Here is a 14,547-nt window from a genome sequence, read left to right as displayed (position 1 = left end):
GTCCATAGCTGGAGTCTTAACAGGATATGAAGCCTGAGACACAAGGCTTGAGGCACAAAGGGAAATCTGGAAGCATAGTCAGGCAAAGCGAGCAAGTTCATAGTGCAGGAGAGAATGCAAGCAAGAGCGATTCAAAATACTGGAAAACACAAGTGAAGCACAAAAAGATCCATAGACATGGTGAAGAATATAATCAATGAAAGCCAGGGAAGCCAAGAAGCAGAAACTGATAAACAAAGCAGTAAGAGTGAGCTGGGAGTTAATTTTGAGGCTGTTTTTTATAACCTGCTGGAACAATGTTAGTGAAGGATTTCATTACACATAGGTGAAATTGATCTTCAGCTTGATAGTGTTTTCACGGCAACAGGTTGATTGACTGGTTGATTACAAGTTTTATCAGTTGCTGTGGTGTTTCAGGTGTGTAATTTTGTGCTCCTACAGGAAAGAGTGTAACAGTTTCCTACTGCTGATAACACAGAACATTCATGTGACTTAAGGCACAGTTATCTACAAAACACCTCTGATGTTTGGGAGAAGTATTACAGTTTTGTTTTTATTTACATAATTAGAGCACCTGTGAAGTTCTGAGATGAAACACAAACCAGGAGATACCAGGTCCTCCAGGAAGTGAGACTGAGAACCCTAATCTTCTTGCTTAGAGGCAGATTTATCAGTTTTTTAGCATAACTGTGTGAACGTTTTCCACAATACAACACATTCTTACTGGCAGCAGTTCAAACTGAAGACCAGAGGCAGCATAGCACCTTGAACAGAGCTGTCTGAGGTTTGCAGTAATACTTGTTTTTATCAGTTATCACTTCTGTAAAACATTAAAGAATTCCAACCATCTAATTTTATTTTACAATTACTCCTTTATATTTTGGTTATTTTTTCTTATTTAAGCTAAGCAGTGTGATGGGTAGCAGAGAATGATCTTTTTCTGGGAGGATTCCACACTTCTTTATAGAAAATGGTGACAGGAGTATGGAATAAGCTACCCAGCCATGAGCTTGTAGCTGATAGCCTGGGTTCTTGCCAAATAGCCTCTTGTTTGTAGGTATTTCTATGTTCGTTTGGAATCTGGAACACCAAGTGCAGCAACAGGGACCTGACTCTCAGAGAGCCAGCTGTGAGCCTGCAGTGAGCTCACTGTGAGGGTGTTCTTTATAATTCCTAACATGCACTCACAGGTTGTTTTACACACCATTAGCGTCTGCCAGTCTTGAACACTCATCTCTAAATAATTCACGATCAAATCAGAACAATATGCATTCATGGGGTGCAAAGGAGTTTTTATAATAAAGATCAGGATGACTAATTTCATGATTCAAAAGTTCTTTATTACTATTTTTTTTCTCTCACTAACAGCACGTATAACAGGACTAAACAAGACGCACACATGGCCAACGGCTGATGGAGAAGCTCAACGCTTCTAAAACGTTGCTAACAAATACATCTGAGTACTGAGGGGCGCAATAAGGTTACAGTCACAGAGATAAAGCTAAAACACAACACAGCCATCAGCAATGAGGTGCTGCCCTCTGTGTGGGCTACTCTGGGCAGTCAGATTTGTTCAGGGTCTTCTGGACAGTAGCCTGGGACCCCTGGCTGGCCTCGCAGGTCACGGAGTGCAGCGATTTCCAGTCGGCCTCGGACAGCGTCAGGGTACTGCTCCAGCTGTAGGTGCCATCGCTCTCCAGGATGCCAGGGGTCTTGGTGACGCTGCTGCTCTTGGAGCTGCCGTCGATCTTCCACTGCAGGCTCCAGTCAGACGGGAAGCCCTTGTTGGCCAGACACAGCAGCGTGGCGCTTCTCTTGGTGCTCAGCTCCACAGTCGAGGGCGGCAGGAGGGACAGAGACGGCAGAGCATTACCTGCAGACGGAAACCGGTTGGAATGAGATCAGAGAGACTCACAGCCGCCTGGGAGAGACTCACACAGACCCACAGGGAACAAGAACCCGAACTGTCGCAAAATAGACATTATTTCACTATTGACAGATAGCTGAAAAAGGAAAAGGAAGTTCTACAAGTTTGTACAGGGTCTGAATAACTGTTTCAGGACATTCAGGACTAAAGTTCATCAGTTGGAAATACATGTATTTAAAATTCATTAAATACACCTCATTTTGGTAATGTCTGAAAGTTTATTTCCCTAAATGTGTTTTAAACATATCTTGCTTATTGAGGACTACAAACTAAAGCTGTATCCCTGCTGCCTCCTGTACTAAAAGCCCAACTAGCCGCCTCTCGCCTCCCGCTGAATAAATCTGACCCGTAACGACAGGATCGTTTCATCGTCTGCAGGACCCATCACCACTGGCGGGTACTGAGGCTTTATAAGTGCAAGACGCTACAAATAACTGTGAAATTCGATAGTGTATTCCCCTGAAGAAGAAAAACGTATGCCTGCTATGAAATATTAAGTACAAATAAAACACTTTTTTAATTGTTTAATAAAACACTTCTTGTTGGATTAAGCATTTTTGGAACTTAATATGATGACTGTACAGTTACTACAAAAAGTACGTTTTCTTGTCTTCATTTCCGCTGTCCCTATTTATTCAAAATCTTACAAAGTGCAAATTCAAAAGCAATTATGAACCCAAGAGCAGAGATCATTAAGCGATTTTTAAACCGTCAAATCTTAGTTTAGCCCCTGAATTGTAAAATAATTATTAACGCTTCAGGAACATTGAAACGACACTAATCTACTTCAACACTTAGCTGATCTGTACACGCTGAATTATATTTTTTTCTGTTCTTCAAAAAAAGATGTAAAAAGATGCTTTAAGTTTATATGTTGTAATTAAACAGCAATAACTCGAGTGCATACTGTATATACGAATTTATATTCCTGATATTTGAGTTTGGGTTCTGTCAACCCCCGAAGTGCAGCCGGAGCGGAGACGCGGCTCTGTTTCCACAGCCCGCGCCTGTCAGCTCTTCTCCGCCTGAAATGGATCCGAGTCAACGGCTACATTAAGGTATCACTGGTCTCACTTGGACGGGCGGGGTCTGAACCCAACAGTGTCTCAATCGGGTTTCAGACCATGGGATGTGGAAACATTCCGCTGTGCGCTTTTGACACCGACTCTGTATGTCCAGTACCAGCCGGATTAATGCACATTTCACGTTAAAGCCTACTCAAAATAGAGAAATTCATACTATAAAGCAAACATAATAAATGGACACTCAGGATTTACACGAGATTAAGCCTGTAAAGTATCCCGCACTGTAGAGGAGCGCCGCAGCAGCTTAGCCGGGCTCAAATCGCTCTTCTCAACACAACACTCTTCAACTTTATAAAGTAGGAACTTAAAAAAAAATCCTAACATGGTCCTCAAAGTTGCAATTTCTGTGACAAAAAATAATTTCAGAAAAACACACAGAAACAGCTCTGAAAAGACGAAGAGATCACTTACTTCCAACGCTCAGTCTGGTGCCGCCGCCGAAAGTGTACCACAGTGCTTTAACTTGATTCAGCGCTCGTACAAAAACCTGCTCCCGAACCGGAGGAGCGTCTACAGCGTTTCTACAGGTTTATATCTTCCTTTATCTCGCCTGGAAACCCAAGGATCCTGACATTTAAACTATTTTATATCCAGATCGTGGAAGGTGTTAAGTACAGGACATTAATAATCTCAACACTAAATATGATCATAAAAGCGCCCGTGTTTCTCTAAGAGCCGCGCAGTCCTGCGGGGTTTGCAAAGAAACAAGTAATAGGTTTATTCCATGCTGAAATCTCTCACCTGTCCGTTTTTAGTGCTATTTAGTTTATCCTCAGTGAGTCGCGACGAACCCGGCAATCACAAGCCGCAAACCGAGATGTCTCCCTGGACTGGACGCAGGAGTATTATACCGCTTCCTTGCACATCACATTTATCAAGCTCTTGGAATTAGAATTCCAGCACTGCTGGTACGGTTCACAAATTACCTCACTCACATTTTCACTCCTATTCTGCATCTTACTCACACTTGTGCTGTCACTATCGTTGCTATACTTGCGTTTCAGAGTCCCAGATTTGAGCCAGTGCTCCATAATAAGCCTTCTGCTTCTTTAAATTACACACAGAACTTTTAAACTCAATGTAAGACATTATAATTATAATTAATAGTTGCTTATACTTATATAGTGCTTTTCTTCACACTCCACTCAAAGCACTTTACAGGTAATGTAATCACCTGCATCCACCTTATAAGAGAAATTCAGGCTGTTAGAGTGGAAAGTGCCCTTTATTCCCAGCACAGCAGCAAAGACACAGGCACACAAATACTGCGTCATCGGGCTATAACACGCTCGGGACATTTGGGGTACAGATCTATAGGGTGGTTAAGTGGTTACAGGTATAATAATAATAATAATTGCTTACACTTATATAGCGCTTTTCTGGACACTCCACTCAAAGCGCTTTACAGGTAATGGGGACTCCCCTCCACCACCACTAATGTGCAGCATCCACCTGGATAATGCAACATCAGCCATAGTGCGCCAGAACCTCACCACACATCAGCTATCAGTGGGGAGGAGAGCAAAGTAATGTAGCCAATTCATAGATGGGGATTATTAGGAGGCCATGATTGGTAAGGGCCAATGGGAAATTTGGCCAGGACGCCGGGGTTACACCCCTATTCTTTTCGAGAAACGCCCTGGGATTTGTAATGACCACAGAGAGTCAGGACCTCGGTTTTACGTCTCATCCGAAGGACGGCACCTGTTTTACAGTATAGTGTCCCCGTCACTATACTGGGGCATTAGGATCCACATGGACCGCAGGGTGAGTGCCCCCTGCTGGCCCCACTAACACCTCTTCCAGCAGCCACCTTAGTTTTTCCCAGGAGGTCTTCCATCCAGGTACTGACCAGGCTCACACCTGGTCAGTACCTGGATGGGAGCCTTGGCAGTACCTGGATGGGAGACCTAAAAGGGGTATAAACCAGGGATAACTATTTACATGGCAGCCCAACATCCCACTTCAATGTGCAAATGCACCAGATGGTCAACCCGCGCTGGCCAGTAGCCCTCAGTCCCCCTTTGTCTTCTCCTCCCATCCTGCACCTCTCCACACACCTCAGCCGGGTGCTCCTCGGCCGCAACGCCAGGCGAGGGGGCCACAATATTCAAAAGTAAGAACAAAATGGTATAAACAATAAGAGCAACAGTCGAACCGCACTCGCATATCAAAACGTAAACTGTGTAACCATGCAGTCATGACAACTAGTGATGCACGGGTTCACTCGTTTAAAAAAAAAAAGATTTTAGATCGGGTTTGGCGGGTGACCCGTGCATCACTAACAACAATACACTGGTGCACGGCGCCAAGGACATCACTGCCAAACTGACTCGTTTTCAATGTGTGAAATCATTTCATTCGTGGTGCATAAAACTAAAACACTGAAGCGATAGGCGTTGATGGAGAGAATGAAGAGGCGAGATGGTCCCCTATAACTCATGCTTCATTCAAACACAAAGGCAACAGAAGGGTACAGCCAAGGAGAATGAATGGAAACTTTGCCCTTTCGGCAGACCCTCAAGCCAGCCAAGGCTATTACTAGGCTGGTGCTCACCACCCCATTACTGACACACACAGTCCCCTTAATGGCTGGTGAAACTCTGATACCTAGAATCAACACACAAGTCCCTCCTCCCACTTTTTAAAGCCTGCAGTTCTTAACAGTGCTCCTAGGGGGAGCCCCTTAGTAGCGAACACGACAATATTCTTTCCTCTGACTTAAACTTAAACAGCGTAGACTTGTTTTGAGAAAGATGATTAGGTCAGCCCGCGGACCACCTGGCGCACGATCCCGGATGACGGGTGGTCCGCAGACCACACTTTGAGAACCACTGCTATAACTAATGTAGTAGGAAACCAGCAGGTTGTTAAAGGTGGAACATAAGGATTAACTATATTTTGTCATTTACTGTCATCTTTTACCCCATTTTTAGAAGTGTAAAAGTCCCCTTTGCAGCAGAGATAAGATTCTGCGATCATGGCAGTGGTAAGGATGCAGCTCTGACTGCTCATGGAAAACTTGTAATCCTGTCTCTTGGGGATTCAAAGCTGCAGGAAGGACATCTGGGTGTTTATGCTGATTCTTCAGGGTCATCAGGACAGTCTGGAGTAAAACACTGACAGACAGCTTTTGTATTTGGCACAAAGAGTGGAATTTAAACCCAGAGTAGATCTTCAATGCACTAGTAATACCTGATGCAGAACAGTCCTCTGTTTTACTTGCTACACCTCAATGTGATTTTATCCTTAGAAAGAGCTGAAAGAATAACAATGGTCCTTGGTCTCTATGGATAAACCATCAGTCTGTCGGTTGCTATAGAGACAGATTAAAGGAACATAATCTCTTCATTCTGGAACAAGACAGACTTGAAGGTTTGAACAATCTCAATCCTGACAGGGGCAGCTCAAAGGATACTTCAGACTCTGTAGCTCATTGAGGATGGAAGATCACATTCAGAAAATAAAATGCTCCACCCAGGTGGTTCAGGTCCAAGGTCTGGTCTCTCCTTCAAAAAGCTTCTAAATAAAATTTGAGATTCACTCATATGAAATGTCACATGAGCAAGATGGACCAAATGAATCCTTTTGTTTACTGTTCTTTGATAATGTCATTTGCAATACCTAGCGTGGAATTAAGAAGTTGTTGTAAAACAGAAAATGAAACCATGATCTTTGTGAAAGAGAGACAAGAACAGGAGACTGTGGACAGCACAGACAGACAGGACCGAGCTGTGGTGAGCATGCAGGCACGTGTGGTGCAGCTCAGCCTATGGACACCAGCAGAGACTGGTGCAGGCAGACAGTCCAGATCTGGGGTCAGAAGCAAGTGTTGCCCGATGCCAATGAGACACAGTGAAGACACTAAGGGGCAAATGGCCAATCCAGAATCACAGTTAAGACAAGAAGGCCAAGTTCAAGCATGAGTAATACACAGGTTGTTAGCACAAAGGGAAATCCAGGTGTGATGTGCTCTGAGCAAAGTAAGAGTCAAACATCCAAGACACAGCACAGGGTATTAGAGAACTAGGAAACTAAGGAACTCAAGATGAGGAATACAATGAGGACCACCACCACCAGGCGTGGATGTAAATTGCCTGCAGATGATACAGGTTTCCTATCATAAATCGTAACTGACACTGAATGACAGGTGAGTTACCATAACAAATGCCAGCTCACTCAGCACTCCCCCAGCAAAAGTGAGCCTGGATTATTTTACACTTTCAAAACCAAACTGACTTCCCAGTGGGACTGTGTCTTTCAGTTAGATCTGACTCTGCTCCTGAAGAGATACACTGATGTTTGGTTTTCAATCTGATTATACCTGTTAAACTCTGAAGTAGAACATAAAACATTTATATATATATATTATTGATGGAAAAAAATAATAATTTATCCGTATTCAACACTACAGTATTAATTCAAGCACATTGTGTAATATGTCAACTGTCTTTACATATCTTAAGTAGCTGCAACAATTACAGCTACACATCAAAGGACAAGACTTGGGACAGGACTTAGCAGGTCAACTCATGTTACATATCAAAGGACAGCTACACATCAAAGGACAGGACCTGAGACAGGACAAACTGGTCAACTCATGCTACATATCAAAGCACAGCTACACATCAAAGGACAGGACTTGGGACAGGACCAACTGGTCAACTCATGCTACATATCAAAGGGTAAGACAAATACCCATTAAGCGGTGAAACAAAACATCTTCCTGAGATCATACTGTATATAAGAGCTGGGAAACCCTCGCGGTTTGTCTGTCCTGCGGGGCAGACCCAACACACATTGATGTCATTATTGAGCTCAATAGCTCAAGTGGTACATCATCAGTGTGTTGTGATGCACAGAGATGAGCAGTGTCAGAAGAAACAGGGTTCAGATCGTAGATTGAAAGAGTACTTGAGCCAGTGGTACCAAAGAGAAGGCAAACAACAGAGGTGACAGTGGGCTCCTAGAGAGACACACTAGGAAGAACTCTGACTGCCTGTCAGCTTCACTGTTGAATTGTTGGCACCTAACACTTTAACCACATTGCTGAATCCTGAGCTCAGACCAATATTATCTAGACCGACCAAATATCGTTTCTCCTGGTCCACAATGCAATTACAGACAGGACACTGACATAGACATTGTACAAAGGATGCACATAGTGCAAATTGCTAAGCCAGTGTACACAGGATATACACATACAGTAGTGCAATTTAACTATTACAGAATAGTACAAAGAATACATCATACAATATACACTAAACACTGGGGGAATTTAAACCCTGTTTCTGGAATTGGAGTGGGTGCAAGTAGATTCCAGGGTGTTGAGGAGCCTGACAGCCTGCGGGAAAAAGCTGTTACAGAGTCTGGTTGAGCTAGCCCATACACTGCGATATCTTTGTCCAGATGGTTGGAGGGCAAATAGTTTATGGGAGGGGTGGGAAGGGTCATCTACAATACAAAGAGAGGGAGACTCCAATGATGTTTTCAGCTGTTTCCATAATTCATTGCAGGGTCTTGCGGTCTGAAGCAGCTGGTCAAGGTGACCAGGTGATACAACTGGTCAAGGTGCTCTCAATGGTGCTTCTGTAGAGAGTGGTAAGAATGGACGGGGGAAGGTCTGCCCTCCTCAGTCACCGCAGGAAATAGAGACGCTGCTGTGCTTTCTTGGCTAGTGAGGTGGTATTGAGGGACCAGGTGAAGTCATCTGTAATGTGTACACCAAGAAACTTGGTGCTTCTACCTATCTCCACAAAGGAGCTGTTGATGTGCAGTGGGGAGTGATCAGCGTGGGTCCTACTGAAATCAATGATTATCTCTTTTGTTGTATCTAGATTAAGAGACAGGATGTTGTTTGTGCACTAGTCCACTAGTTGCTCCACCTCCTCTCTTTATGTTGTGTCATCAGCAAACTTGATGATGCAGTTGATCCGTCCTTGGCAGAATCGTCTTAAGTCATCAGTGTGAACAGCAGTGGGATGAGCACACAGTCCTGGGGGGTTCCGGTGCTCATTGTGATGGAGCTGGAGATGTTATTACCGATCCGGACTGTCTGAGGTCTCTTGGTCAGAAAGTCCAGAATCCAGTTACAGAGGGAGGCATTGAGATTAAGCAACCTCAATTTTCCTATCAGCTTCTGGGGGATGGTTGTATTGAATGCTGAGTTGAAGTCAATGAACAGCATTCTTACATAAGTGTCTTTCTTGTTCAGGTGGGACAGGGCCAGGTGGAGGGCAAGAGATACAGTATCATCAGTAGACCGGCTGGGGTGGTATGCAAACTGAAGGGGGTTCAGAGGGGTAGGGAGTCTGGACTTTATGTGGCCTTTCGAAGCACTTCATGATAATTGTTGTGAGCACCACGGAGCAGTAATCATTGAGGCAGAACACAGCTGACTTATTCGGCACTGGTATAATATTGGTGGATATTAGGCATATGTAGATGGCAGCCTGGCACAAGGAGATATTAAAAATATTTGTGAGGACTTCAGCTAGCTGTTCTGCTGTTCTGCACATACCTAGTTGCATGCTCAAGGAATATTATCAGGTCCAGCAGCCTTACGTGGATTAACTTTGGCTAATGTCCTCTTCATATCAGCTGTGGACAGGCAAAGCACCTGATCATCGGGAGGAAGTGTGGTTTTCCTCGCAGACACAACATTCAGTGCTTCGAACCATGCATAGAAGTTATTCAGCACATCTGGAAGGGAGGCATCACCGTCACTGGCACGTGGAATAGTCCTGTAATCAGTAATGGCCTGGATGTCCTGCCACGTGCACCGCATATCTCTAGTGTCCAGGAAGTGGCCATGGATTTTCCTTGCATAGGTTCATTTTGCCTCCTTGATGGCATGAGACAGGTTGGCCCTCGCAGTCCTGAGGGCTACCTTATCGCCTGATCTAAATGCAGCATCATGGGTTCTTAGCAGTGAGTGGACCTCTGCAGTCAGCCATGGCTTCTGGTTGGCCCTTGTGATGATAGATTTAGAGACAGTGACGTCATCTTTAGACTTATTGATGTAGCCAGTCACAGATGCTGCATACTCTAAATTAATGAGAAGATCATAGGTATCAGCCTCCATGAACATATTCCAGTCTGTGTGCTTAAATCAGTCCTGTAATGCTGAGATAGCTCCCTTTGACCATACTCTGATCTCTTTCAGAACTGGTTTGGCAAGTTTGAGCAGCAGTCTGTATGCTGGAAAAAACATAACAGAGATGTGGTCAGAGTAGCCCAGGTGGGGGCGGGGAACAGCCTTGTATGCATTGATATTTGTATAAACTAAGTCCATAATGTTATCCCTTCTGGTTGTAAAATTAACACATTGCCAAAATTTAGGAAGAACTGTCTTAAGATCCGCACCATTGAAATCGCCGGCAACAATAACAAAGCCATGGGGTGAGCAGTTTGCAGATCGCTGATGGCCCCGTAAAGGACTCGCAACACCTCTTTAGAGTCGGTGCTGGGCAGGATGTACACAGCCACAAAAAGAACAGTAGTAAATTCCCTTGGTAAACAGAAGGGCTGACACCTCTTAACAGTAACACTGTTATTAATTTCACTGATGATGAGCAGTGACTGGAGAGTATTGCAACATTTTTGCACCATTTTTTGTTTATATAAACACACTAACCACCACCCAGTTCTGAGTTGTAGGGTAATATAGATGCTGGCTGCCTTCGAGTCAACAATATCAGTCAACTGTGCTAGCTTTAACATCAGAAGCAAGAATACCATTAATGAAATACTGAAGCCATTACTGAAATAAAATTCAGCACAGTGTTACTGCAAAACATTCATGAGACTAAACTGGAATTTTGTGGTCTAAATACAAAGTGTTACACCTGGCACAACCCCAATAGAGTCCATCACTCAGTCAGCAGCAGCCCTACTGCCAAGCATGGTGGAGCAGCTTCAGGTTATAGTTCTGCTTCTCCTCAGCAGGAACTGGGAGACTTCACTTGGAATGACAACGCCCAAGATCAAAGTGTAATTAACTATTGTGGAGCGAATATTTGGCTTAACCCGCTTGGCTGAGAGCCGACCTCCTGGCCATAGGACGAGGAGGCCAGGATCCCCACGCAAGGTATCCAAGGAGTAGCTGCAGAGATGGAGTTGGGGTGGAGGTGGGATGCAAAAGTCGCACACTAGGAAGAGAGATATCGCATTTGGTATTTATAGCATTTGGTGGAGGAAGGATGAAGGGAGTGATTGCTAATTTCCGACGGCTGGGAATGATTGAGTGTGGTTGTTGTCATCCCTCCCAAACTTTCGTTAAATAAACTCCATTTGTCAAGAGTGAGGGGGCAATTAATGGAGCAAAGTAGCAAATGTCAGAGTAAAATCTGCTTTACTCTGCTAAAGTTCTCATTTCTGAGATGAAAATTCAACTTTGAACAGGACAATGACCCAAATCACAAGGCTAAATCAGCATTGGAGTGACTCAAGAATAAGAAAGAAAATGTCAATGAGTGACCAAGACAGAGCACTAGAAATAAAATTGCTGTTGATCAGAGCTTGAGTATATTTGTAAAGAAGAACATATAAAGAAATTGCACCATCATGATGTGCACAGTTGGCAAAAACGTATCCAAAAAGAGTCAAAGATGTACAGAAATTCTTTTCATGTTGCTTCCACCAGATTTAGACTTTGTGGGAGAATACTTATGCACTGGGTGTATTTTAGTTTTTATTTTGTTTATTCTTGAAATTAAACTTATGTTTGTATTAACATTATTCACTTTAATAAAGTCAAATATAATAGTAACCTTTTAATAATACACATGAAGCTCATTGTGTCTCTTTGCAACTTAGCTCCTCTACAGGCTGTGTCCTGTGTCTTTGCCTTCACCCTCAGCACCTGCAGGAGGTCCCAGCTGCAGCAGTGCAGTTGCTGTGCAGTCCTGCTGAGGGTGGTTTTTGTACGGGTGTGGTACACTGTGTTTACAGGCCACTAGTAGAATGAGCCAGACAGTAATAATCTGCTGCATCTTCAGCCTGGACTCCTGTGATGGTCAGAGTGAAGTCAGTCCCAGATCCACTGCCACTGAAACGGTCTGGGATCCCAGTCTGACGGATAGTTGCTGCATAGATCAGGAATTTATGAGTTTCTCCAGCTTTCTTTTGGTACCAGGCTAGGAATCTGTTATTATATAGTGCTGCACTGGCCTTACAGTTCACAGTGACTGTCTGTCCAGGGAGAACAGATTTCACTGCTGGAGTCTGAGTCACAGTTACCTGTCCACTGGATTCTGCAAATGACAAAGAGAACATAATTAAATTCTGATATTATCTGAAATATTATGATATTTATGAAATTATGATTAATAGTAAATATCATATTGTTTTTCATTGAGTTCCTGTTTTATACAAAACATTTCATTTTTACCTATAGTTGTAAACTACGTTCATCAAATATTTCAGACACATTCCTACCTTGAGCGGAGATGAGGAGTGTCCAGATGAAGATGGTAATGAAAGTCATTGTTGCTGTGGGTTCTGTTTCCCTGAAGTGCAGCTCTTGGTCATGAAGTGTTAAACTCACAGGGCTATAAACACTCCCATAGCATGTACTGCCAATGCAAAGTGTCTTTTCTATGCAAATTGTCTTCCTGGGTTCAGCAGCCCTTGCACCCAGTCACTGCTGGAATCATAGGCTTAGTATTGTGTGTTGTGACAGAGGAAGATGAGCAGTTTAGCATGAACACTTCCAGAACAGCAGGTCTAGACAGAGAGCAGCTTTCTAAGGTGAAGAGAATGAGACACAATCAACTGAGCCCTTATTCCAATCAACACAGCTAGAATGGAGTGGAGTGTGGAGAGTCTGGTTAAAGCAGCACTTGGCTCTATGTGTTTAGACACATTACTGGTGGAGGTGATACCATGTTTAACAGAGACTGAAGCATGCAAATAGACAGTTTATATTTCATATTCTACAGCTAATGGAATATTCATAATCAGCTATTACTTAAAATCACATTTTACTTAATCTAAACACTTAAATACAGGCTTCTAGTTTAATTAGGGCTGCACAGTTTATGACTTAGACAGAGATTCGATCTGTCTTCCCTTGGCTGGCTAAGGGCTGAATTATCCAAAAGGTGAGATTGCACCATTGATTTTTAGTTCTTCCAACACAGAAGTTGTCAACAATACTCATTTCCAAACTGACTGTTTTTCATGGTCATGAAAAGAGCATGTTTATAAAGAGATTCATCAGTCTTACTCTGCTGACCACACTCAGCTGAGAGAACCTCATCAGCCCCTGTCAACCCTTCACTTGCAACCCAAGTGGTTTAGTTCTGTAACTACAGCCTCTCCACCGTTTCCTACTGCCAGCTAGGGACTCTGTCACAAACCATCGTTCCACTTATACTATAGTTAACGAGCTATTGAACTTAATTGACCAGTTTTGAAAGTAGTGGGTACCACCATTAGCATTGTCAGCTCTAAGCTCTAAGATCATACACATGTTGATCTTTGGGTTTGGATTAGAAACATTTAGACACACGCTGCTCTCTGGGTTTACATTATGTACACTTAGGCACAGTCTGAGCTATATCACCCTGTAACTCCTGGGAGAGAAGAAGGTTACTGCTGGAAAGGTGTTAATTGGACCAGTAGGGGGAGCTAACTCTGTTTTCTGTGTGGGTCCTAATGCCCAAATATAGTGACAGTCAACATATACTGTACATATACAAAGGTGCCGCTCTTCGGATGAGACCTTAACAAGGTGCTGACTCTATATACGCTGGGCAAACGTCCCGAGATCGAATTCTTCCGCGACAGGGGTACCTTTAAAGCGGAGACGACGGCACCGAAAATTTTTGGCGCGCCCTCTCTTTAAAGCCCTGGCCAAATATGAAGACAGTACGTACAGTTATAATTCAAACGGAATTAAAAACTACACATCCCAGTTACCATGGTGGTGCTTGTGATCATTGCGTTTAACCAACGAAACAGGGCGAAAAATCAGTCACATGACTTTGGGGCAGAGTTTCGAAAGCTTAACCTATCAGCAACAAAGCGAAATTCACACGATAGGCTACCTCAAACTGTCAGTTACACGACTGTGTATGTCGCTTAAGCCACTCCTATTTGGCATTTTAGTTATGGAGGCGAGAAGACGCCCCCCCCCCCTCTCTGGGTGTCTGATTTGCCGCCATGTTTAACCGTCCGTGTCCGAATCGCAGTAGCTACGCGTATGAAATAAAGTTCATCCCAGCTACAAAACATATATATTTTTGTGGTAAGAGGGCGCAAAACATCAGTATTTACTGCTATTAATTACTGTACGATTTATAGTTGAAATCTGAGCCTAGATATAAAGTTAGATATAAAGTTAAAATCTCGACAAAGCAATGTAGGAAATACAGAGAAAAGAAATCCTTTCTGACATCTAAAATCAGTTTCGATCAAGGTCTCTAAAACGAACAAGAAAAAGAGGATTTTCGGAGGGCAATTACGCTGTGTTTATATAGGATAAGTGATCTATGAGCAATCTAATTTCTTGTTCGTTTAAAACAGTGAAAT

At 43.3% G+C, this 14,547-nt stretch overlaps 1 gene segment (V, D, J or C); it reads right to left on the bottom strand.

The window, feature by feature from the left end:
* Positions 1-1,318: 1,318 nt before the first annotated feature.
* LOC138224131 (Ig kappa chain V-III region MOPC 321-like) lies at positions 1,319-12,533 on the bottom strand. The segment is given in 4 exon segments: positions 1,319-1,873; positions 3,424-3,461; positions 11,963-12,266; positions 12,451-12,533. Coding segments are annotated over 4 exon segments (714 nt in total).
* Positions 12,534-14,547: the final 2,014 nt, after the last annotated feature.

Source organism: Lepisosteus oculatus, chromosome 18 (genome assembly GCF_040954835.1).
Source record: "Lepisosteus oculatus isolate fLepOcu1 chromosome 18, fLepOcu1.hap2, whole genome shotgun sequence".
In the NCBI taxonomy this organism is placed as follows: Eukaryota; Metazoa; Chordata; class Actinopteri; order Semionotiformes; family Lepisosteidae; genus Lepisosteus; species Lepisosteus oculatus.
The sequence above is the reverse complement of the archived record's forward strand: the minus strand, read 5'-3'. Positions and strand labels throughout refer to the sequence as shown.